Raw genomic sequence first — 24567 nt, 5'->3', positions numbered from 1 at the left:
TTACAAAACTATACATGATTACGAACTCCAAATTTGATGTGGAAGGTCTTGGTGCATTAGCAATTCCATAAGCACGAGAATGATCGATACCTTCTTTATAGCTCAACCCTGTCAAGTTTAGTTTTACAGTGAACCAAGCTTGCATGTAAAAGAATCTTGTTTAGGGTTCACCATGATGATCTGGTGGTTGGTTGAGCAACATGAAGAAGAATGGAAAGCTTGATGGTGTGAGCATTTGCTAGTTTGTAGACGTCAATGCACTCCTTAAGGTCGTCATCGCATGTTATTAGGATCCATTCGAAGTCATCATCGAGGTACTTGATATCCACTGATGTCGAATCAGCTATTCCGAATCGATGCTGTATCTCTTGCTTCAAATCTTGGAACCCCCAGGCAGGATGTAGTCTGAATATAACTCTCTCTTCCCCACAAACTGCCTTGACCTTGAACAAATCATGTTGATGCATTGGCAGAAGAGATGGATTTGCCAAAGAACAATGATCCATTTGAAACTCTTGAATTTGGGGTCCTTGGGTTGGGAGATGCAGTTCGATGTGCTCTTGAATCTTATTTGCTAAGGTGTCTTCTACAGGTGCAAGTTCATGAGCTCTATCACACTGCTTTTGCTCACTGGAGCACCCCTGACTTGAATTAGAGTTTTGACTGCACGACGAGGAAAGAGAATTCGATCCAGAGGTGCGCGAGGCAAATCTTCCTTGGATCACAGGGTCATGTGGCTTGGAGAAGGACAAAGTGTTGTTCTCCATTGCAAGGTTGCTCTCCGGCCAAGTGGTTCTGATGAACTTCTCATACAGGGAACTGAACTGAATGCCTCCTCCTCCACCAGAGCCATGGACTGAATCTATAACCACTTGCAGTTTCTTCAAGGAGTGTCCGACTTTCTTGATCTTTCGCGAAGGCCATCGACTGATTCCGTGCTGCCTACAGATTCTCTTCAGAGTTGTAGGGCACACTGAAAGCAAACACGTACAAGAATGTTCATGCAAACACTAAAGAATCATGCAACTCACAAAGCATGATGCTTACCTCCAAGGCTTTTAGCAGCATCTTTTAAGCTGCCAGCAAAGTATTTCTGAAGCTCCTGCAGAGTGACAGTTTTTTCAGTCTTCGTGCGCTTCTTCTCCGTCAACTTCTTCACAGCTGAAAAAGAAATCGTATAATCATTAAGGGAATCATCACGCTGCCGCCTGAACTCCGGCGGCGCTCTTTCAGCAGCCATTACTGCATCCCAGGGTTCCCACTGCGTCGCAACGCTGAACCTCTCGAGTTCCTTTTTCATATGCTTCCCTTTCATGGAAGCTGGGAAAAGATTCTTCGACAAACCTTCTCGGGATCTCACCATTGTTTCTGTTGGCAAATGCCCGTCAATATTGTTTCTAAACAGAGTACTCTCGTCCTCTAATTCCCTATTCGTCACGACTCGCAAGGTTCTGCACGCTTGTTGTATCGTGAGCATCAGTTTCTGTTCTTCACTTTCTATGGAGTTGGCGGGCAAGAAGAACTCCAGCACAAAGTCGACTTTTCCGGTATAAATGCACCGGAGCCGAATCGCCGCTGCAGCCCTCAAGTCGAACAACTTCGCGTGGTGCGACAGCGGGTACTCGATCTTGCTGAAGTCTGTGATGTTTGACGCGAAGCAGGGCTGATTCGTCGTGAATGCTTTGCCGACGACGCCTTGGCCTCTGAGCAAGTGGTGCTCGGAGCATGCTTGTTGAAAGTCCGCCATGGTAGGATCTTGCACGTACCAAGCATCGTCGACGGTTGAAATGCAGTCCATGAAGGTTTCATCGGAGTGGCGATTGCCCGTTCTGCCTTGCTGAAGGCATGAAATCCATGTTTGAGCTAGTGGCAGCCGGTGGCTCTCGCAGGCTGTCTTCAAGACCGTCCGGATCTCCGGTAAGGCGGCTCGGTATGAGTCGCCGGCCATCTGACAAAGAAGGGATATGCGTGTTAGTGTGACGTTGAATTCAATCTGTTTTGAGAAGTTTGTGTAGCTCACTGTTAAACGGGGTACACCAAAAACTTCAGAGGTCCTGAGATCAACTGCCTGCAAGAAGAGACAGAAAGATCAGTAAAAGCAAGCAACATGCATGCCAAAGTTTCAAAGAAGACAACAAGAACCAAGATATGAACTCACCTGAAGAGCATTGCAAATTTTCTCAATATCAGAGCTGTAATTGACCTTCTGTGTGGTCATCACCAGCTCCACCACCCCTAAGCAAGATCGATTCTCCTTCTCGAAGATCGGCAGTGCTATCGTGCCGCGAACATCGAACTGCTGAGCATCCCTCAGGCGAGGGTACTCATCGCTGCTGAAGAACCGGACGTCCGGCGACCACTCGGGCAACTTCTCCAGAAACACCCGGCCGGGCAAGCCCACCGCCTGATGAGAGCCCTCATCGGCCATGAACTGGTACCTAGTCGAGGCCGTTCGATAATTGGCAAGGCTCTGGCAATCGAAATCTAGCAAGAAAGGTTGGCCATGAGTAGTGAGGATCTGCTTGTTCCCTTTCATGACAGGGATCCAAATCTGAACAAGGATATCGCTGTCTCTATGCGATTCCATGATGTACCTAAGAGCATGGCTCATTCTTTGCTTCACAGAAGGCACTGGATCCTTGGGCTGAATCTGCCAGATCATGTCTGGCTCGTCGCCGAAACGACCCTCGGCTTCCAACTCAACTCCTGTGGAAGAAGGTTGAAGAACAGCACAAAGTGGTCTCCCTGCAGCAACTCGATCATCGAAGTTGGAAAAAGTGCTCAAGGAGGTAGATGTGTTTGTTTGCAAGAGGTCAGAGCAATCAAAGTCTGGGCCTGATAACAACTCGTCCAGTAGGTCCAAATCAACCCCAGAATCTTCCATTAGAAGGCAGGTTAATCTTCAGAGCCCCATGGCAAAGGATCTTCGAGCAATATAGGGTTTGCCTCAGCAACTAAGTTTCGATCCATGCAGCAAGGAAGAGTAGAGAGAATTAACACAGCATTAGAAATGGAAGATGAAAGAAACCTTTTTCTCAAAAAAAAAAAAAATCTGAACTTGTTTGCTTTCTGCAAAGGAATTAATTACTGCATCAAGCCTCCCCAAATCTAGCTAGTTTGGAAGAAGCAGTATCTCCCTCCTCGCAGGTGAATCCGAAGAACTGTGTGATGGAATTTGAGGCGGCAGTGGAATCTCAACTCTCAAACCCACGCCTCTCCCTTCGGCCCACCAGCGGCGGAATTTCCAGGCGGATCCCCACGGAAAACCCCGGGGCCAGCCGCCGCAGCGAGCGGGCGGAGGGGCAAAAGGGGAAATGCGCGGATCAGAGAGCTGTCGTTGACCCAGAAGGAGATGCAAATCCAGATTCCTCATTCTCGTTCGGGATCTTGGGAGATATTCAGGATTCGCACACGGTTCGCAAAGCAAAAGGTCAAGATTTTGCACGCAAATGCAAGGGAAACAACGGACGGCGGCGATCGAGCGTTGGCTCCTTGCCCTTCAGACCCATGGAGCTGCTGCTGCTGCTGGCACTTGGCGTCGCCTGGTGGTCCTAAGATTCGCAAGAATCTTGCAAAAATTTACAGCTAAAAAAAAGATCAATGATTGGCTTGTACATTTTACTTAAATTGGAAAAATACGAGTTTGATCGTGTGTGATTTTTATAGATGATCTTCAAGTGTGCCATTGAATATGATAAAGGTAAAAGGGATTTTATTAAAGTAGTGCCGAATAATTATATATCTAATACGCATCACTAACTAATATATTAATATATATATTAAGTTAGTTGTCATGTCATTAACATCAGCGGCCACTCTTGTAAATATTTAAAATATGGAGGACCAATGAGATGTAAAATGGCTAATGCAGTTGGCTACGGAAGCCTCATATTTGACTTTGGATTTCGAATAGTGAGTTTCTCGTGGCAATAGATTACAAAGTCAAAATAAATAAACAAATGAAATGAAATAAAATAAAATAACCGGTTGTTTTACAGCTCCATCAGCGTCAAGTATGTGTATACCTCATTCCAGAATTGACGGTCCAGATCACACTTGCAAATTTCTATGTAGTCAAATTTTCCTAGCTTTTAAAATTTTTTTCCTGATAAAAAATAGTTTGGCACGCACTAGGGCGCATGCTCCGCTATAATTTTGGAAAATTCAAGGGTGTTTTTCTTAAATTCCTAAAAGTAAAAAAAATTGATGAAAAGTCTTATTTCTTTATAGAATTCGTCATCCAACGATCACATATGATCGGTTTTACAATTATCTATCAAAAAATAAATTGAGAAATTGTAATTGACTACTATAAGGAGAGCATTACCTCGACATTATCAAAATTCAACTATTTCAATAAATCTGTCTCGTAATAACCAACTCCATTATGTTCTACCTGGGAGTAGGATATCCGGGTTGTGAAAAATAAAACGACGTATTTGCAAGGATTTTCTTCCAAATGGGGAACGCAATCAAATAATCAGGCATCTGGATTAACCGTTAATTAATTATTTAATTAAATTTTCATTGACAACTAATTAAGTAGTGGAGCCTAGCATGACGTAGGGCTCGATTCAAAATTGAACGGATGGAATGAATAAATCTAAAGCGAACGAATCGAATCTTTTTTAATAACTAAACAGATTGAACTTTGCCTCTAAAATCTAATAAATCAAATTAATATAAAATCAATTAATTCGATGAATTATCAAATTAATTAAAATTTTCTTATCTAACAATTGATATTGTATATCAATCAATTTGATATTGGACAATCGAGTCTCCCAATATTAAGAAAAGTTTGATCGTGATTTAAGATTTTAAATATATCAATCGATTCAACTTTGATAATATAATCATCAAATGATATTAATTCAATTTAATCAGTTTAACAGATCTTTGAATTTTAAAACGGAGGTCAAATCAAATGAATCCAAATAATCGAGATTCTGTAAAAAAAAAATGAAATTCTAAATGAATACTATTATTTCGATTTAATCAATATTTTGTTCAAAGTATCTGTTCTTGGTATTTTATCTTTCTTTTATTTTTTTTTTATTTTTTATTTTTCTGTTTCCGAATTACATAAATATATTTTTGCAACTTGAATTATAATTTACCGATGCTCTTTAAGCATGAAAAAGTCTAAATCTTTGGGAAAAAAATAAATAAAACGAAAAAGTCTAAATCTTTTTAACCTTATCAAAAAGAAGCACTCCACTATTTTTTTTATACGAAAAGAATTTGCCCGATCGATTTTAGTTTCCTTAAAGAAATTTTAGGAACTTTATTCACGCGAAATATAATAATAATAATAAAAGAGTCGCTTTCGTGGGAGAAAAAGGTGGTAGGCTTCCCAATAGGAAGCCAAACAGTTGGTCATTAGGGGCCTCAAATAAGAAAAGAAAGCCTCGAAAATAATAGAGCTAATTGTAATAATAAAGTAATAATACCCTCACTTGAAAGTTGTCCCGAAATGGTGGCAAAGTAGTCACATTCCATCCATTTGAAAAATAAATAAATAAATAACTAGTACATGAGATAAGTTTCATAGTATTTTATAGCCTTTGAGTCTAATAAGTAAATTTAAAAGGAATTAGTTTTACCCACACTAATTAATCAGTGGCAATCATATTGCATGATAGGCCGGCCTCTATATTATTACTTTAATCCTTCTATTATTATGCTATAATGATATGGAAAGTTTTACTGCAACTTCACTTTAGGGCCAAGCATGCTAGAACATAGCCCTGTTCTTAATGAGAGTTCATCAACAAATAGCTAATTTTGGAAATAATTATATCCGGCCTTCAAAGAAAGTTGACACAAAATACAAAACATATGCCAAACTTAAACTCATTGTAGAAGATTTAAATGGAAGAATGAAGAGAGACCTCACAGTGATTGCTAGCTTATTTAGTGGATGAAGATTCATGTCTCCCTTTTTAGCTGGAACCCAAGGCTGGAATGAGCAAGACAAAAAGAATGGTTTCAACTGATTCTTAAAGATAACTCAGACTTGCATCCATAGAGTCATTAATGATTATTCAAATCAAATTTATTATTATCCAAAATCCATCAAAAAGATCAAGTCTTACAGATTAAAAAAATTCACAAGGATGTTTTTGTGATGAAAAATACACCAAAAGAAATTCAAACTCAAATAAAAAAATAAAAGAGAACTATGCGATTGAAGATAGAAATATCTGTGGCTATGTGGATGAATTGAATGAACGTGAGATCCTCTTCAATGCTTTGATTTGTAAAATCGAGGCCTGTTGGTGAATGTCCGACCGTTAGCTCGAACGTATGCTGTGATTCCCAGACTCAATCCAGTCCAAATAAATGATAGAAATAGATGTCGAAGATCAGTTTGAGCTGACAAAATAAAAAATATCAAGACAGTTGTAAATCTCAGAGATTTTTTTATTATATTCAAGCATGACAAAAATGATGCAGCTTTACTATTCAGGAATACAAAGTATTTTGATCTAGAGGCAATCTAACTTTTGTTCCAATAAATTATCTTGATACTTGAGAGTAAAAAAGAAAGAAAGGTTTGAGTTCCATCAAGCAAGTTATAAGAACTATCACAAAAGTTTCAGAAACCAAAATTGCAAATCTTACCTCGTCGAAGAGACATGAATGCGAACATAAGCCCACACAAGACTACTGCCAACGCCAATCGAAAGGACTACAATGAAAACATTTATCAAGAAATTAGGTTGCAAATTATGGGGAAAATAGCACACAAGCTCCAATTAACTAAGATCTCTGACTGAATATTTCAAATTGCAATTATTGGAGGATTTTGCTACTTTTTTTCTAAGAAAAAGGTCATATCTACATTATTTCTATTTCATTTTGTTTCCCCTCCACTTCCTCTATATATCATTAATTAATACTAGGAACATTTTATATGCTTTCATTATGGTAGTTATCTTTAAATCTTAAAATTTTCAGATAAGCTACATTTTCAGAGTACATGAATTCAAACTTTTAGCATTGGAAAAGATTCGTCAGCGATAGGCAACAGGATTCATGCACCTTTTGCAAGAACAAGTTGATTTCCTCACTTTGAGAAAATATGCAAGAAAAATTTAACGAGCCAAACCTACCATATATGTCTCCAGTGCTCCAGCTTTGGTTGAAGAATTCAAATCTCGACTCACAGACACAATGTAGTGTCCTTGGAACAAATCCATTGCATCCTTGTATAAAGAACCAGAAAAAAAGTATTAGTCATAAATGAAGCCAAATAAACAAGTAATAATGGATAAGATTAACAATAGTACAACTACCACCATATATAACATTAAACAGAATAAAAATAAAAAGCATTATTGATGTTTACCATTCCATCGCCACAAAACACAAGAAGATAACATAAAAGAAGGAATAACTCCTGGTCAGTAACAAAGAATATCTAGTTCAGATTTAGCATATAAATAATCAAGTTTATGAAACATGGATAAAATATGGTTTTAGAAAAACAAGGGATTAGGTATCAAGTGGCATATGCTTATATACAGCGCTGCTTTTTTGTAACGAGCCTGTGGACTTTGGCAATGGACCAAAAGTAATTCACATGCATAAAATTGGTTTCCATCATATCGGAGAAGTCAAGGGAGAATATAAAATCATGGTGGATTAAGGAATTTGGGTGGCGCATCAATCAAGCTCTGTATTCTAAAACTGTCTTTTGCTATGAAGATACTATGAGATCAAAGCGCATTTAGTTTGTCCATGAGCTTCAATACTATCAATTGTCAATATGATCAAATCCTAATGCCTAGGTGACTTGCAATTAACTTACACATGTGAAAGCAATGATATGGATTGGTGGTTTCACTGTTTCAGTTATTATATATTCAGATCTATATTTGTAATTCTTTTTATTGTATTCAATAACTTGCTACACCAAAACAACATTATACCTTGGTGTTTGTGGAGCGTCTACCACTTGTAATAACACCCAGCACAACCATTGGGGCTATTTTACTCAGGGAGTTTGCAAACTAGTGATCTGTCTAAAAGTCGACATTGAATATCCCTCATACATTTTCTATTAGAATCTCATGCCTCAGCAAGCTATCGCATGCATGTCTGCCTCTCATCACCTTCCTTCTTAGAGATCCTTTTCAACTAATGTTTTTCAGTGTGCTTTTCTATGACAAGGCAAAGAGCAATGACAATCTAAACTATAAAAAGAAAGTATAATTGTATGTTTTGATTCTCAGATATATGAATTATGAACATGTATATGCCAAAATATTAGAGGAACTAAAGGATTTTGACTAAGGTTGCTCAACAAGAATGTTTAAATTGAAAATTTAGCCATCCCACAGATTATAGATATATTATAATCACCAGTCTATACCTGCTTTGTCCCATCAGCAAAGTTGTTCAAATAATAACGAGCAAGAGCATTCCATCCATCCTTTGCAATTCCTTGAGCTGTCCGTTTCCCATACCTGAAAAAATCAAATAAGACTAAACAATATACTAGACATGAATATAGCAATGTGCATATGACATCTGACAAAACTATGCCACAGTAAATTCAATGAAAAAGTTTAAGGATATCAATACAAAACATGATAATAGAACATCCTGAAGACTACAGAAGAAAAAAAAACATTATTCTTCAAATGCTAACTATCAAGTAGGTAGAGAACCTAATAATGATCATCCAACTCTGAGGAACAAATTCCAACAAATATGTACATCAAGAAACAACAGAAAAAAAAGATAGTCTGTAAACCAAAGAAACATAGTAAGAAAGAATCTTCAATACAAATCATCTCAAGGTTTAAAATATTTCAACAAACTACATGGTACAGGCAGTAAATATCAATTTGACAAGGGCCCAGCACAAGAACCATCAAATTCCAGGTGGACCATTGGTGTACCAAGCATAAACAGTATGCCTTACATATTGCTCCTCTCTATTACTTGAATTCTTCATTTATCCCTTATGTAACCACGTCAAACACCCATACTTCAACGCCAACACTTTGAGTTGACATTTGACAACCCCACTTCACATCTAAAAAATTTTAGCAACCACCATGTTATGAAACTTGGATCCCCATTTGTGTCTTATACTTGTACCTCAAGTCCAAGTAATGATGGACTAGTGGCATGGCTTTGCATTTGATCTCTAGTGGCATATTTTGCATAGAGATAAATGGAGGACTGAAATCCATATAGCTGATTCCAAATAGTGGGGACAAACCATGATGATCAATTTTGATGCACTATATGACAGATTATAGTTGTACTGCCAAGTAAGCGGGTTACTTTTCCATTGATAGAGAACTAATGGTGTTGGTTACATCCTGATCAAGGTTTATGTACCAACATGTCTATATACTCGAATTGTTTCCAGATTCTTTAATCGCAACAAATTTAGTGTCATAACCTGTATCAATGGCAATGGCACGTAACAACTCTCCTGTGACAGCATATTCAAGGATAATCTTGATATGCTTACCAAGAAGGAAAAAGTAGATGTACCACATATCTGAGATGGCATACTCTCTTCTAGCTTTATTTCTTAACAATACAGATGATCTTGATTTGGAGGAGTCCAACTTTCAATCCTTGCCAATATTCAATTTAAGAAAAGTTATATATCTAGTACACACTAACGTGCAGATTGGCATATATATTTCACTAAGATCTGGGTATGATGTACTTGTTCAACAGTAATGTAGTTGAGTATGTGCCAAAATAAGCATGTTATAAAAGAAAAAAAAATGTAAATACCTAGTATACCTAGCAATAATCCACATTTTAGTAATCAATCTCCAAAATTAAATACCAGACAGTTATGAGCTTTAAGGTTCCTATCGAGTTGTATTGCCATACTTAATCATTGAACTAAAAAAAATAGCACAATAAGAAATACAACCTTGGAACTTAAACACCTCAAAAGATTAACTATTCAGAGCATACCTAACAAAATCTCCTTTCAATGCAGGAGTTCCAGAATACTGTATACTAATTGCATCTCCATGGTTAGCCCATACTGAAAGTAGTAATTACAATATTAGATATTGTACAAAAAACACACAAGCTTTACAGAAACTCACAAATTTTATAGTTAGCGTCGAAAAATGGATGGGCAGTGATTGTCTCATCAGGACCAAAAAGACCAATTCGCTTGAGTTGACTTTCCAACATCTTTCTCGCAATCATGTTCTGTTATTACAAGATAGAATATCTAGTAATGAATAACACTTTCTAGAACATAGAAACTTGAGCATGTCAGAAGACACAAGTACAAAAGATAAATTCAATGGATCTTTTATGAAGTTCCTACTTGGAAATTAACATGAACCAAAACATTTCACAGAAAAAGACCTTACCTCCAAAACGAATAAATAATGAAGACTCCAACACTGAAGAGATAATACAATGCAAAATAAATAAAAGTGTTACATTTTATATGGGATATCAGTTTTGGAATATCTCCTTTTAAAAAATATGATGAATTAAATCACTTAATCTAACATCTTCAAGCTCGAAGCCTTCACATAAATTGGCTGGTAAAACAAGGAAAACAGTAAAAAAAAAGGTCGTTTCTTATAGGACTTGGTTGTCTTAGGACCTAAAAAAAGCATGCATAGCAAGTCAAAGGTAACTAGGTAATGTTCAAATTGCCCATCAATCTGAATATATACTACATCAAGGAAACATAATAATAGAGGAAAGATGTATATCTGACAGGTAAATAGAAAAAAAAATGAATGCATAGTCGACGAAATCAGATATAGATTTGGTTAAGAAATTTTATTGTACTTTCTGTCGAGCATTTGAGGTGAACGTTACAGAAATTTCAAGAGTACATGCAAACTGGAGTAATGAGAGCATTGAGAAACTGAGATTTCAGAACATTGATATATTTGCATTGATTTGTTCAAGTTGTAGTACATGCTAACATTAACTATGATGCACAAAACTTCTAGGTTGAAACATAAGGTGAATTACATAGTTTAGCTACTTAGGCATTACATTTGTATGGATGCTATTTATCTTCTTGAAATTTCACACTCTAATTCCCAACTGCTTAAAGGTTCAAATTAAATTTTCATTTAACTTCACAAATGTTATCAAAGTAAACAAAGTAAAAAAGAATGTTCAGCTTAACTATAAAGGAAAATAATTATTTCTGGTGATCAGAATGAGTCATTACAACAACAACCTCCATCTAACAATAAACAAAATAATTCAAAAGGAGCAAATGAGTAGAATAGCTGACAACAATTGTTTTGCTTCTTTTCATAGGCTTAAATCTGCCTTTGATAGGTTTAGATTGCATGAGCCAAGAAATCAAATAAAAATAACATCTGTTGCATAACTAAAATGAACACCAAATATTAACATTCACCTGTGTAACATTTGTTCGATCTAAGCAGTCAATACAATTAGTTCTCACAATTCCTGTCTGACTCGTAACTTTCTCACCTTTGTCATTTGATAGGAAGTACCTAAAAGATCACCATAGTATTCATTGGTTACCATCAATAAGCCAGTTTCCATTAGAGGCACACAGATAATGAAATATTAAAAGAAACTTGTATGATCATAGAGTCATCCACCCTTTCTTCATCTGCCTAAATAATCAGATGAATGCATAGTTTATTTCTAATCCTGGATAACTACACCTCCAATAGCTTAACTGTGTTGACCACCCAATGGCAAAGAATCATCAGTTACCCTTTGATACCACGTGAACTATATTAAATATAGAAACCCATATTTCAGCCATTTGACATGACTTATTATCAATGCAGAACCAAGAATCTACTGATTGCCAGTAAATACCAGATGAGAAATCTGATATTTCAGGTAACAGGCAAGTGCTCCACTCAGAAACTTTGTGACTCTTTGAGTTTTCTTCAAGCCATGAGCCTACTATAAATGGAACTTCTTTCTATCGTACCATTTTGTAAATAAACACTTTACCTCTAACTAGATAATCCAATTCCCATTGGTATGCAATTCTCATGTACTGCTACATAGGTCATGCAACACCAGGACAAACAAACTAAGAAAAATAATTTGTAAATTTTATTAAGGTGAAAAGTGAGCTAACATGAAGGGTTGGGGCTTCTTTTAGAGGCCCAACCGTGGCCAAACTTGGGAATGAAAAATACGATATTGTTGCAAACTAGGTAAATAAACCTATCCTTAAACTAACTTAATTTCCTAAAACATAATTAACATAACCTAGTTTGTTATGACTTGACCAAAATAATATATTGCGTCTCTTAATACTCATAAAATTCAAGATCTTCCGAATTTAAAACTACCTAATTTTTCTACAACATTATAGTCCACCAAAGAAAAACTCATTTGGCCTCCTTTCTAATCACTAGCTGTTCCTCTTCGTGATATTTAATATATTGTAAGTTTACAAAGGAACCCAATTCCTATAAAAGATTAGCAAGTCAAAAGTTGTTTGCATAAATGAACATTGAGCAAGTTGGTGCTGAATCAAAAAGAAAGACACTTAGCAAACAACATACCCATGCTTATTCAGGAAATCCTCTATTTGGCTATAAAGGATCGACAGGCGCTCAAAATGTATATGGCCACAGATCTGGTGGAAGTCAAAATGTATATACCTAGAGAAGACAATAGATAAACTAAAGAAATAAGAAAAATCAATTTTATTATCATGATGCTTTTTTTTAACAGGGGTAAATGTGTATATATTGATATCAAAAAGGGATGTGTACATGTAATACTATTGTCTGCACGATGCTATTATTCTGATGCTACATTACCTAATCTCATCATTTTGAATTGTCTGCATGGCATTTGCAAATCTTTCACTCAGACGTCCCTCACTTCCATGCTGATGATTGTGCCAAAAATAAGAAAGCGTGAATAAAATCTTTACAGTTTAAAATTGTCTATTGTATATGCAGAAAGATAAGTTAGCATTGTAACACGTAACATAATAAAAGCAACAACATCCAATAAATTCACCACAGACAAGAGGAGTTTAGTCAGGTAAGAAAATAGCATTTGTAATACGATTTCTTGATAGACTAGCTCTTAAGTCGAGATAGGAGGAAGTAAAGATGCAAAATTAATCTTGACATTTAACATTAACGAAACTATGAATGTGCTCATTACTCATCATAGCATCTCCATTCCTGAACAATCCGATTCTTTCTGAGTTTGCATTGCAGGTTCATGCCAATGCCACTCAAAGGAATCAAGTCTTGTATTTGGCATATCGTACACTTACTAGCATGGCACTTTTGGCTGTGGTATCTATGTAACTTCTCCAATATTTCTCTTTTACTTCCATACTTGATCATCTTGCTTTGTAAGCTAACTGTGCAAGTTAAGATGTTTCCATGATATATTAATTCTATTTTTGAGCATTGAACTTTCATAATAATCAGGGTAAATCAAATCCTTCTTTCAATTAATTTGGACTGCATTATTTCTCATATTAAGAAAGTTCATTGCCCATACATATGCTTGAGATTCAAAAAACCCGAGTTCCCTTGCAAACATTAGCATAAAATTTGAGACTTGGATCAATCTCATATATAATCTCATGCAGACTCACTAAAGCCACAAGATGGAGGCAGAGACATAATCAAGCTAGGTTACTTTCCTTTTTTTTTCACCTTAGCTAAAATCTATTTAAGTTGATTCGCTAAAATAATTAGGTTTGGATCTCTCATTTTTCACTATATTATTCACAGTTGACTAAACTAATCTAATAGAAAGAATATCTACAGATATATGGGAACAAAATATGTGCCTACCAACCCTGCAAGACAGTTCAAGCCCATATCTGAAGCAAACACGTGAACAAGGAGGCTGGTCATAATACTACCACTCCAAGATCCCAATATTGTCATCAAACAGGTAAGGTCTAATGTAGTGAGTATGGTACATATCAGTCGGTACAGAACAGTCGGTCCAATATAGATTAAATTCCTCTAAGCAATGCTATTAAGAACTGAAAAGTTAATAAAATATTCATTGCATCAATGTGGAAGCCAAAGTGTCATATTTAACAACAAAAGCAAATACTTTGCATAAACATAATGTACAAATTTCTGAATAGTTAGCAATAAGATAAGCATGAAGGATGCTGCAGTAATGATTACCTGATTGACAAGGTCAACAGCTACAACTGAACCATATTTTTTATTTAAATCTAAGAAGTGTCTTTCAGCCACTCGAGACTGTCAAGTATAAAGAAGAGGATAATGAGAGAAACTACAAGGAGCCTATTTTAGAGAGGAGAGAGTATAGATGAATTATTACCGCCTCATCAGGCCTAACAATATCAAATTTAGGTTTATATGTCAGGTCAACAATCTGCTCCCATAGAAATGGCATCGATCCACGAATCTGCAAGCATTAATTTGATAAATCCTCTTTCAAAAAGACTTTCTATAAACTACCCTTAATATATCACTTTTCTTAAATGTTTCAACCACCCATAAAATAGACACCGATGAGAAATAAGGATATGGAGTAACCAGATGCTAAAATCAATTTGCTTAAACAAAGAATACTGTATTACGGATTAAACAGGCAGAAAGCCAACTATTTTGGTAGATACTTAACCTACATATTGTTAATGCTTAATTATTCTATCAAATATCAGAAAGAGAAATTCATCTCTATTTAGCAATTGCATGTCTAATCAAATGGACTGCCTGCTTGCTTCTATGCAACGTTTAGAATACACAGTTTAATATAAACAATAATATTTGGTATAGCCAAGTAGTTCAACAAAGAAACACATCTATCCAGAAAAGCAATCAAGGATACTATTGAGCAATCTAAATTCCTGATGATGCTCAGAAGTATCTTAATGTATTATGTAAATAAGTGCATCCAATGAAAGCATAAGACAATTTCTAGACTTTTCTGTACCCAACACCAAGCTGCAACCACACAAACAAACGTAGCAAACAAGTTTTGCTAGATGTGGGGTAATTTGATTCAATTTAACATTATAACAAAAAGGAAAAGAAGTAGTACTTGGACAAAGGATGCTGTAAATCCATTAGTTTGCAAAATCTGTTCTGATTCAACAAAATTTGCAACATAGCCTTCTGAATCAGCTCCTCTTCTCCACATCCGAGTACCTTAAAGCAAAAAACAGATACAATAGCACAGCAATTTCTTACAAAAGAAGAAACTAAAATTGAAATGAGTGAGACACATCATGTTATGATTTGAACTTCGATTTCCTTCCATTTGGACCATTGGTCACAGTGTTATAATTCAAATAAATAATCCAAAACTGAAGCAAATAACAGTGAGTTTTTCTAATGAACAAAAACCTGCTCTCCTTGTGCATCGACGTGCAATTAAGGTAACATCAATGATTTGTGAACCAATGGCTGCTTGAAAACTTTGGAAACCTGATGTATGGTTAAGGCTATTGCAATGACTCAATAACTTACTCGAAACTTGCAAAATGAGACTAAAAACAAGAAAGCAAAAGACAATATCAGGATACTTCCTTGGATGATTGGTAGCATATACGAATCCAACTGCATAAAGAATGCAACATATTAACATATTATGATAATCTCATGCTAATTCATTGAGAGAATCACATCTCACTTTGTTATCAATAAGTGCTTCCAACATATAGCTATTCCAAAGAAATCTAGGTTCTGCCTGCAAGATAGCTTTGATTAAAGTGATAAAGACAGGTAGAAAATTGTCATAAGACAATTCAAATTTCATAGTGTATCTATGTAAAACAATCAATTATATCCTTATTTTTATAAAATAAAATGGTTAAGTGAAAGATCATACGAGTCCCCAACTATCTAAATTGATATAGGCTACTATAACACATGTCAACTTGTTGAGTACGGGTGCGATATATAACAACAACCAAGTCTTATCCCAATAGGAGGGTTTTCGTGAACAAGTTTGGTAGAGTACAGGTATGATATAGAACAATAAAAAATCAATTCAATTGACTATTTAATTGCTATAACCTTATTTTTAAAATAAAAAAAAACTAAGTGAAAGAGTAGTGAAAGAGTAAAGCACATCTAAATTTATCACAACATGTTTTGTGTGATAAAGCGTGCCAAGTGTCAGCACTACATGGTTCCAAAACATACCATTTCAAATGGGGATTGACATGGAACAACATTGGCAATGTGACAGCAAAGCTACTATTGGGCCTAATAGAAGTTCAAAATGACTAATTGAACAAATCAATTGCTTGATTGTTTAGGCCAATGATGGTCCCTTGCCAACCCAAACTCACCTTTTTGCTAAAAATTTTTTCTCTCATGCTTTAGAATACCATGAAGATTGGCATGGCTGAAACAAATTCCACAATTGCACGACACAAGAACCATAGTCGTCAAACTTAGTCGAGTCTGATGTAGATAAGTTGAGTTGGATCGAAGAAAGATATCAAGTATATGGAAGACAAATTTTGGAAAATCAAAGATATGGTCAAAAGGAACTATTCACCTAAACCTAAAAAGCAGGTAGGATTTTTTTTTCTTTATTACCAACTTCTCACTGAATTGAGATCTAGGCCTAAATTTGTGAGGGATATGGAGGAGAACAATCTATAAATAAGGATGTTGAAAATGAATAAGAGACCTTGTTAGCTATGCCTCAACCTAAGTATTTCTCTTCATCTCAAAAGCCCTCTTCTTCTTGTCAACAACACCAATTAAACCAAAAGACGCTGGAAAATGTCTTTGAACTAGGCATTGCTTTTTCTTCTACCTAGCAACATTACCTCTTTCATCCTCAATGACAACACTTCTTTTTTCAGGCGCAAGCACGCATGCGTTTTTGAGGTGGCAGGCGCAATATTAAGTTGACACTATGAGGTTGATTCTATACAAGCAGCAAGATCTAATTCTAGTAAATCAATGAATGACAGAACGAGCTTGAAGCTTTAAAGAATGACTAGGCAAAACCAAGTACGCGCACACTAAAAAGGCCAGCATGATGCCAACACATCTTGTTCTATCAGGACCACCACCTTGATTTTGAATGAGACTTACAAACTTGTCTTGCTTGTCTATGTCATCCTACATACAACTCAAAGCAAGAAATAGGTGTTCAAAATTTAAGAGAGGATAGACCTATCTTGAAACTCTAACTTAGATTATTTTAGGTTTCATGTCAAAATCTCAAATTTTTGTGAGTTTCTTCTCTTAAAAACAGGATTTTGGTGCTAAACTGAGATGGAATGTTTGAAATTTAATATAGCATAAGTGAAGTGCTAGCGAAGTGTCTTTAATGGAACATTTTGTTGTGAGAGTTAAGACATTGTATGAGGTAGAGTGTAGATAGTCTAAATTGCCTGTCAAAGATGCAATAGTTGAGATCATTTCTCGATGATAAGGCACATACATGAGGAAAAAGAAATCTAATTTAATGGTTGTTCTAGGAACATAAATACAACATAAAAGCATCAAAAGACCCTCAATAAATATCAGACTTCCAACAATGAAACATTGTCTTAATCAAACCCTTCCAAATTACTGTCAATACAAGAAAATTTTGAATGAAAACTATGCAAACCCAAACCAACAAATTTCTCTTACATGTCAGGAGTAAAAAATTTGTACCTGTCTCCAAAGAGGTACCATCTTCGAGTCATTTCCTAACTCATGTAACTTCTGCAAGCTGCAAAACAAATAATCATTATGGCCATTAGAAAATAGCAGAACAAAGACATTTGTAGTTTAAGGCACAAATGTCCAAAAAAGTAGAAATTAGCATACAGAATATATTCGCCAGATTAAATATAAGATGCAGGGTAAGAGGCATTGTTCAAAATAGGCCATAGCATAAATCAGGTTTTTGTTGTGGAGAATGTTAAGTTGTTAGTGATCTTTATGAAGTAATATAAAGCAAGACTGGCCTAGACAGGAGAAAACTGACCGTCAAGTTGAAGTTGAGAGAATATTAAATCTGTGGTGTTCATCCAATTAGAATAGCATTTAACACGTTCAATCAACTCTTAAAGCTTTATAACAAAATTAATCTATTTTAGAAAGTACAGGTGCTTCTTGAGGGGTTTGTTGGGTTCAAGCATTAAGTCCACATGAAAGAGGAATATGATAAGAGGTTACTAACTAAAGCTGATTCAAAATTACATACAAGTCATACAACCATTTCTGACTTTGACCTTGTGGAAGAAAATTGCCATGTTAGTTATATGCATAATGGCCAACTAGTTGAACTGTCAGCAAATTAGGGCTGAGACAAAAAAAGTGAGAGTTGCACCAATGGTCTTCTTGGAAACCTAGGAGACTAGCATAAGATTACCTCCCTGCAGGTATGGTTAAGGAAATTCCATATTAGAAATTGACTGATGCATTATGAGACCATTTCCAAGAGAAAGCAGTGCCTGGTGGTAATAGTCATTATTTCTTTATGGCATCGTAAGTAGAAGGAATTAAAGAAAATATAGGAGGCTGACTTATTTTAAACTCCTCAGTCTCTTGCTATAATTACCACCAGAACAAAAGAGCACATACTTGGCATCAAATCATTGATCAGTAGACTTAGTATATTCAACTGCCAAAATATTTCAACACATATGACAAAAAGAGAAAGAATCTGAAGAATCAAATCAAGAAAACTTTCTACCTGCTTAGACAAAAATTAATGAACCTGGCATCACAGACTATTGATACTACAGGTTAAATTTTACATGTTACACACATCTCACAAAGATTCCAACAGTACACACATTAAATCAAGAAATTAGTTCATCAGGTGAAAAGTAAATGTGGCTAAGAACACATCTTTAGTAGAATAAGTACAAACTTATAGGATATTCGCATGAAAGAAAATGGCTTCAGTTTTATTTTTATATATCTAGCTCATGAAGAACTCTGGAAAAGATAAAATCAGAAAGAAACATACTTACCATAGAGTTAAATTAACGTCATAGGAGAAGTACAGGCCTGGCGTACTTTGTGCAGCCTCTAGAAGAACAGAAAACTCAGATTCCATCTTTTTCTGTCAACATATAATTTAACCACAAGTTATTATTTATGGATAGATATTACCAATGAACCAAAAACATATATTTTAACCACATAAGTTATAATAACTGAATAAACGATGCCAGTGAACCTAAATTTAAACAAAACCCTTCCAACCTGTTCAGACGAGGAATTTTTCAGAGAATTATTGCACGGAAGAATCTGCATGCCTGAGACCTTGTAAATTGCATGCCCTAGGTAAGATCCAACACATTCACGCTCTGTTACAACCAACAAATACGATCCTACAGCACGAGTATATTAGTTAGTAAGAATATCATACTAGTAGAAGCTAGAAAGCACAACAAGAAGAGATAAGTCTGAAGTAGCATTTAACTAGATGGTTCTTTGTCCTCCACTAAACTTAATGTGACTATATCAATTGTTCATATTTTTTTTAAAAAAAATATTTGAATTACGTTAAATGAAGCTTTCATCTCTAATCAAGTCAAGTCAAAATATAGAATCAATTGGTCATCTTCAAATATATGCATACCAATTACAATGCATTGTCTCCAATTTTACCATCAAGTTACACCTAATGCTCTTGAATAGTATTTTTTTTCTCTAATAACTCCACTAATCGATGTTAACATTAACATCTTTGCTAACTAATTTCTTGTATATGTTCTTTCCAAACTGTCAAAATAGATGGTCATACTCCAAAATATTTCTTTTTACATGAGGCTCAGATGATCACACAAGATTCTAGAACCTTTTCTCTATCTCAAGCACTGACTTTTTATTTATTCTATTAATGATATTTTCATATATATATATATATATCATATTGTTGAATAATAGATATTGGACATCTAAAATTGTTACTAATAGAAATCTTCTCTTTGACCATCTTAATTATTCTCACTTATTGTCTTGTTCTCAAAAGCTACAAGGTATGGTTAAAATAATATAATGCATTTAATTTGGCTATAAATAGTATGAAAAAAAAATCAAAAAGAAAGCATTATGTGAAAATAGCAGAGTTCAACTTGAGCATAGAGCGTAACTTAACATAATATATATATATATATATATATAGTGAGGAACAACACAAAACCTACAAGCCATATAATCAACAGAAAAACCATCTATCAGCTACCAGATAGTGGATAGAATGTCAACTCAGTCAGAGATTTGACCAATGCCTCATCTTTCATGACTTAAAGGAAAGAAAATGATTCCTATCATTAACATGGGAAGAAATGGATGAATTCCCATGATTATTCCATGTTAATACATCAGGTTGCTGAAGCAACTTGATAAAGTATCAGCTGAAGGCTAACAGATAATTCGATCACACGCTTCCATCAAATTGCGTATAAATTATAAAAGTCATAAAGCCAGGATAAATCTTCCGCATATGATATTGCTTGTGTCCAGCAACAAAAATAATGTTCTTCATCTGACACAATTACCAGCTTCTGCATCCTCTCTACAAGTTACAAGCTATGCTAACCCTAGTTACCAAAAAGGATCTCATTAGAAATATGATAGCAACATCTATCAGATATGGACGTAGATATTATGGAAGCAAAGAATATTATGTTATATTGGTCTTACAACCTGCCATTGATCTATGCTAAAAAGGATCACATTAGAAACAGTGATAATGCTGAATATGGTAGCAACAGCTATCACATATGGAGGTAGATATTAAGGCAGAAAAGAATATTATGCTTGCATTGGCCTTACAATCTGTCCTTATGCTTGATTCTTCTTCGACATATGCCAACATTCGTTGCACTTTGCCATCTCCATGGAGTCGTCTGTGTCCTATAAGGTCATCATTGATCTTCTGCAGCACCGACTCTTCAGCTCCCAAAACTCACCTATAGAGCATCAGATATGTTTTCTTCCAGTTCACCATCTCCATTTTCTCCCTGTTGTCTTCGCCTCTGCCTGGATCTCCTTCGATTCAGACCACGCCTCACCAGCCTTGCATCATCCTCTTGTGACCCTATTTGACTGTCTTCCCTGATATTTGCCACTTCATTGGTTGCACTCGTTGCTCTCTGTGTTCCTTTGCATTTGTGTCTCAGACAATCAAATATCCTCCTCTTGCATCTACTCATCTCAGTTTTCTTCCAACGCCAACCTTTCAAATTGACACCTGCACTGTCATCCACAATAATCTGCGACAGATGTAGGTGTAGCAAGGATGTAGCTCCTGTGCATTCGACAATGGTTTCTCATCCTCCATTGCAGTATCCATGCCACCTAAAGCCAACATCACCCTTGATTGTTCCTTTGTTTTGATTTCTTTAGTACTCAAATTTGGATGGATATGCTAATGAAAAGAAAAGAAAGTGCTTCTTCCTCTCCTTCACGGCAACCACAGCCTACTATCCTCTTCTCATCCTATGCACCTTGCGACGGTTACCTCTTCTTCCTAATAGAGAGCTTTACCTCCCTCGATTCTCACTAACTTTTGTTCCCTCAAGCACTGTTGATGCCTCTCTTATTTGTCATCTTTTGCTCTTATGCTCTTGTTTCCTTCACATTTTGCCTCCTCCGGATGAACTCTCTAGAGCTGCCTGACTGCCTCTCCAATGTCTCCATATCAATGCCATCTAGATCCAGATCTGAATCCTTTCATCATTGGACCTCCCAACTTCCAATGCCTATTTGAATTCAAAACATACTCATCAGCTCCAAGCCCGAGTTCAAGCATCTCCAGCCAGATGACAAGAGAAGTGTTTGTTGCTTTATTTTCTTTGTTAAAGCAATGTTATGTCTTCCTATTCGGGCATTCCAAGAGATTGCCATCCCTCTCCATTGAATTTCTTCCTCAAGCACAAGATTCTTCTCCAATGATCTATCCACCACGTTGTCATTTGTGCTTATTTGTTCATCTTCTCTTTCATGCTCTCATTATTATCCTCTTAGCTGACCCTTAGGAAACCTCATTGAGTGATTTCCTTCAACTCCTTCATTTGACTATCAAATGTTGTCAACATCGCTGTAAGGAGAAGCAGATTCAAGATATATCTCCTAGATTTTTAGCTCATCTATTGTGTTCTTACTTCGTCATTGTCATATCTTAGTCAACTTTTATGAGACCTTTATAGTTTATATAACAAGATGGGCAAATATAGTATGCGGAGTGATTAAGGTATTATAAAGTATTGTGGATTTAGTCTCAGATTGAATGTTTTAGGTTTAGAGTTTATATTGAGTCCAATATATACTGTGTAGTAGATGTCTCTCATCACTAGCATACAATATTTCTTTCCCATTTAATAAGAACCAAATAGAATCCCATTTAACAAGAACCAAATAAAAGGCTCCACTGTCATAAGTTCACCCATGTTATGTAGATAGGCCTGTGATCATACATTTTCAAACCTCTGTGACATTACTGGTCAACGAAATCATCATTACATTTCTTCACAAATCATAATTGAAGTAAACACTAAAACTAGATCTCACCATTATTTTGAAATGGGTTCAATGATCAACAATACAACACAAATAACACCTAACAACAATATATTATTATTAGGGACAACATACACATACCTACTAAAAGCTTAAGCATGCCAATCACACCAAAAATAGTGCAAACACTTGGAGACTGTGTTGTGCTGCACTTTGGAAGTTGAGCTGTACATCAAAATAGATAAAATTAGGTGAAAAATTTTCTTTATTGCTTCAAGGTAGTAATTTTGTAAAACTACAAGTCAAAATTTCTTTAAACAAGTTGATTAACAAGGTAAAGAAATTACTTCGTGAATGTAATGATGTTCAACTAGCAACTTGATAACTGAAGAATAGTTACCACTGCAAAGAGATATTCCTAGCCAACAATTGATTAACATGATTGAATTAATGAGGCTTGCAATCGGATTCAACGTTCTATTATCCCAACTATTTGGAAGCATATATACATGGATCTTAAACACCATTGAACTCTGACAGTCAGGTTATTTATGTCCCTTCATATTAAGTCAAGGACAATTTTGTTTAATCTATAATCTACCACCCACAACTTTAATTGTATCAATTCAACTAATAAAAAAACAGAAAATAGAAAGAATAGATTAGCCAAAAATAGGAAGTATTTAATCCATATATTTGTTATTTAAGAAACTATACTTGATTATAAACATAAGTCAGAAGGACAACGACAAAAAAATGAGGGGAAACAGACCTATTAAGCTGCTTGATCCATCAGTGCGATTGATCGACAAGTAAGAATCAGAAGAGACATCAATTGGCTCAAGGATATACTTGTCGGGGAATTGCCATAACCTCAACCGCGTGTAAAGCATCTTTCCATGATCACCTTTATCATTGTCATCCATCACTGTACATTCAAGAATTAGAAAAACTGAATATTTTCTACCTCTAAAAATAACATGCATATGAGTTTATTAAGATGCAAAATATGGCATGGGCCAAAAAAAGGAAGGCTTGTATCAACCCCATATACCAATTGTAATAAAATCATCCAATGAAGAAAGTAATAACAAAACAGAAATAATAGTTTGCAATTACTTAAGTATCTATATCAAATTGAAAATGAGAAGAATAATCAGAGGAAACTACAATTCTAATATTTATATAGATACAGTGCAAACATGACTGCGAGCAAAGTCTCAAACTTACCCTCCAGATATAGTTGCTTGTTAGGTCAGAAGAATCTGAAGGACAAAAAGTTCACACATCTCAAAAGAAGTAAGATTAGGACAATGAACACATCAAAATGCAAGGAGAAAGAACACTGTAAAAAAAAAAAACTAGAGGTGAAAAATCCATGGAGAATGCTATTGTTTTGTGGGATAGACAATTTTACCTAAGGAGGTACCAGAAATTTTTATTTTTTCTTTCAGATCCGACGACGTGAATTCAAAATCGAAGAATCAGCCATTATGACAGAGGGTGCGACGTGAGAGATAAGGGATCAACCATCAAAATATGGGAAACAATGAGGAAATTTACAAATTCAAGGATTGGGAAGAGATTAATTTACCCTAAAAAATCAAGTAGTCGATTTTTCTTGTCCGACAAACTCAAGATTCTCGACGACGTCGCGAAACCAAAATTGAAGAATTCAGAGAAGATCGCAATAACAGTGTAAACAAAAACTTAATCAAGCGGAGAAGGAAGAGTACTGAGTATCGCGTTACCTGCAAAGCGACGAAAAGAGGGGATGATAAAGCGGAGGCGCCGAGGGGCGGGAGAGAGGAGGAGGAGAGGGCAGGGGAGGAGTGAATGGGAGAGCAGTGCCGAGGAGGAAGAGAGACAAGAAATAGGGGTGGGGAAGGCGGAGGAGGGAGCAATCTGCGGTCGCGGGCTTCGCGGTGGGCACGGCCAGCGAGCGCCGATGGAGAGCATGCGCTGCGCACAACGCCACAACGGTATCCGGCCTCCCCTTCTTCCCAGTAGTTATCGCCACGTTTATTCGAGAGCTTTTTCGATGTTAGAGGAAATTTCATTTTACCCACTGAAATTTACTTAATTTGTAAAAGATACTCCGAAATCATCATCAATATTATCTTCTCATTTCTATTAATCG

General features: G+C 35.8%; 2 protein-coding genes across 3 annotated transcripts; both read right to left on the bottom strand.

Annotated features, from left to right (window-relative positions):
• Window positions 1-167: 167 nt before the first annotated feature.
• On the bottom strand, window positions 168-2884 carry LOC141841556 (protein NLP1-like). The gene is made up of 4 exons (XM_074729723.1): window positions 2159-2884; window positions 2021-2068; window positions 1048-1948; window positions 168-973 (listed from the first exon to the last, which is right to left on the bottom strand). The coding sequence occupies exons 1-4, from the start codon at window positions 2882-2884 to the stop codon at window positions 168-170; spliced, it is 2481 nt and encodes an 826-aa protein (XP_074585824.1).
• Window positions 2885-6043: 3159 nt separating this feature from the next.
• LOC141838816 (phosphoinositide phosphatase SAC7-like) lies at window positions 6044-24418 on the bottom strand. Of its 2 annotated transcripts, XM_074726403.1 has the most exons (22): window positions 24179-24214; window positions 23658-23692; window positions 23200-23355; window positions 22569-22652; window positions 19164-19291; window positions 18929-19020; window positions 17619-17676; window positions 15625-15681; window positions 15518-15551; window positions 15339-15419; window positions 15034-15140; window positions 14308-14394; window positions 14148-14225; window positions 12798-12868; window positions 12537-12635; window positions 11396-11495; window positions 10098-10206; window positions 9961-10033; window positions 8381-8474; window positions 7119-7211; window positions 6628-6694; window positions 6044-6378 (listed from the first exon to the last, which is right to left on the bottom strand). In XM_074726403.1, the coding sequence occupies exons 3-22, from the start codon at window positions 23351-23353 to the stop codon at window positions 6248-6250; spliced, it is 1797 nt and encodes a 598-aa protein (XP_074582504.1). In that variant the 5' UTR covers window positions 23354-23355; window positions 23658-23692; window positions 24179-24214; the 3' UTR covers window positions 6044-6247. The 2 variants fall into 2 exon arrangements, with proteins under 2 accessions (XP_074582504.1, XP_074582503.1); XM_074726402.1 differs by lacking the exon at window positions 23658-23692 and having other exon boundaries at window positions 24179-24418.
• Window positions 24419-24567: the final 149 nt, after the last annotated feature.

Source organism: Curcuma longa, chromosome 11 (genome assembly GCF_044706935.1).
Source record: "Curcuma longa cultivar G26 ecotype Majalengka, Jawa Barat chromosome 11, ITB_CL_G26_1.1, whole genome shotgun sequence".
NCBI classification, from domain to species: Eukaryota; Viridiplantae; Streptophyta; class Magnoliopsida; order Zingiberales; family Zingiberaceae; genus Curcuma; species Curcuma longa.
The sequence above is the reverse complement of the archived record's forward strand: the minus strand, read 5'-3'. Positions and strand labels throughout refer to the sequence as shown.

Excerpts from the sequence above, each read along its gene's own strand:
- LOC141838816 (XM_074726402.1), bottom strand. The coding sequence starts at position 24,386 with ATGCTCTCCATCGGCGCTCGCTGGCCGTGCCCACCGCGAAGCCCGCGA. Across the intron at positions 7,212-8,380 it reads TTGCTGATGGGACAAAGCAG|GATGCAATGGATTTGTTCCA; the intron begins GTATAGACTGGT and ends TCTTTATACAAG. Across the intron at positions 6,379-6,627 it reads ATTCATGTCTCTTCGACGAG|CTCAAACTGATCTTCGACAT; the intron begins GTAAGATTTGCA and ends TTATTTTGTCAG.
- LOC141841556 (XM_074729723.1), bottom strand. The coding sequence starts at position 2,884 with ATGGAAGATTCTGGGGTTGATTTGGACCTACTGGACGAGTTGTTATCA. Across the intron at positions 2,069-2,158 it reads AAATTTGCAATGCTCTTCAG|GCAGTTGATCTCAGGACCTC; the intron begins GTGAGTTCATAT and ends CTCTTCTTGCAG. Across the intron at positions 1,949-2,020 it reads TTGGTGTACCCCGTTTAACA|ATGGCCGGCGACTCATACCG; the intron begins GTGAGCTACACA and ends CTTCTTTGTCAG.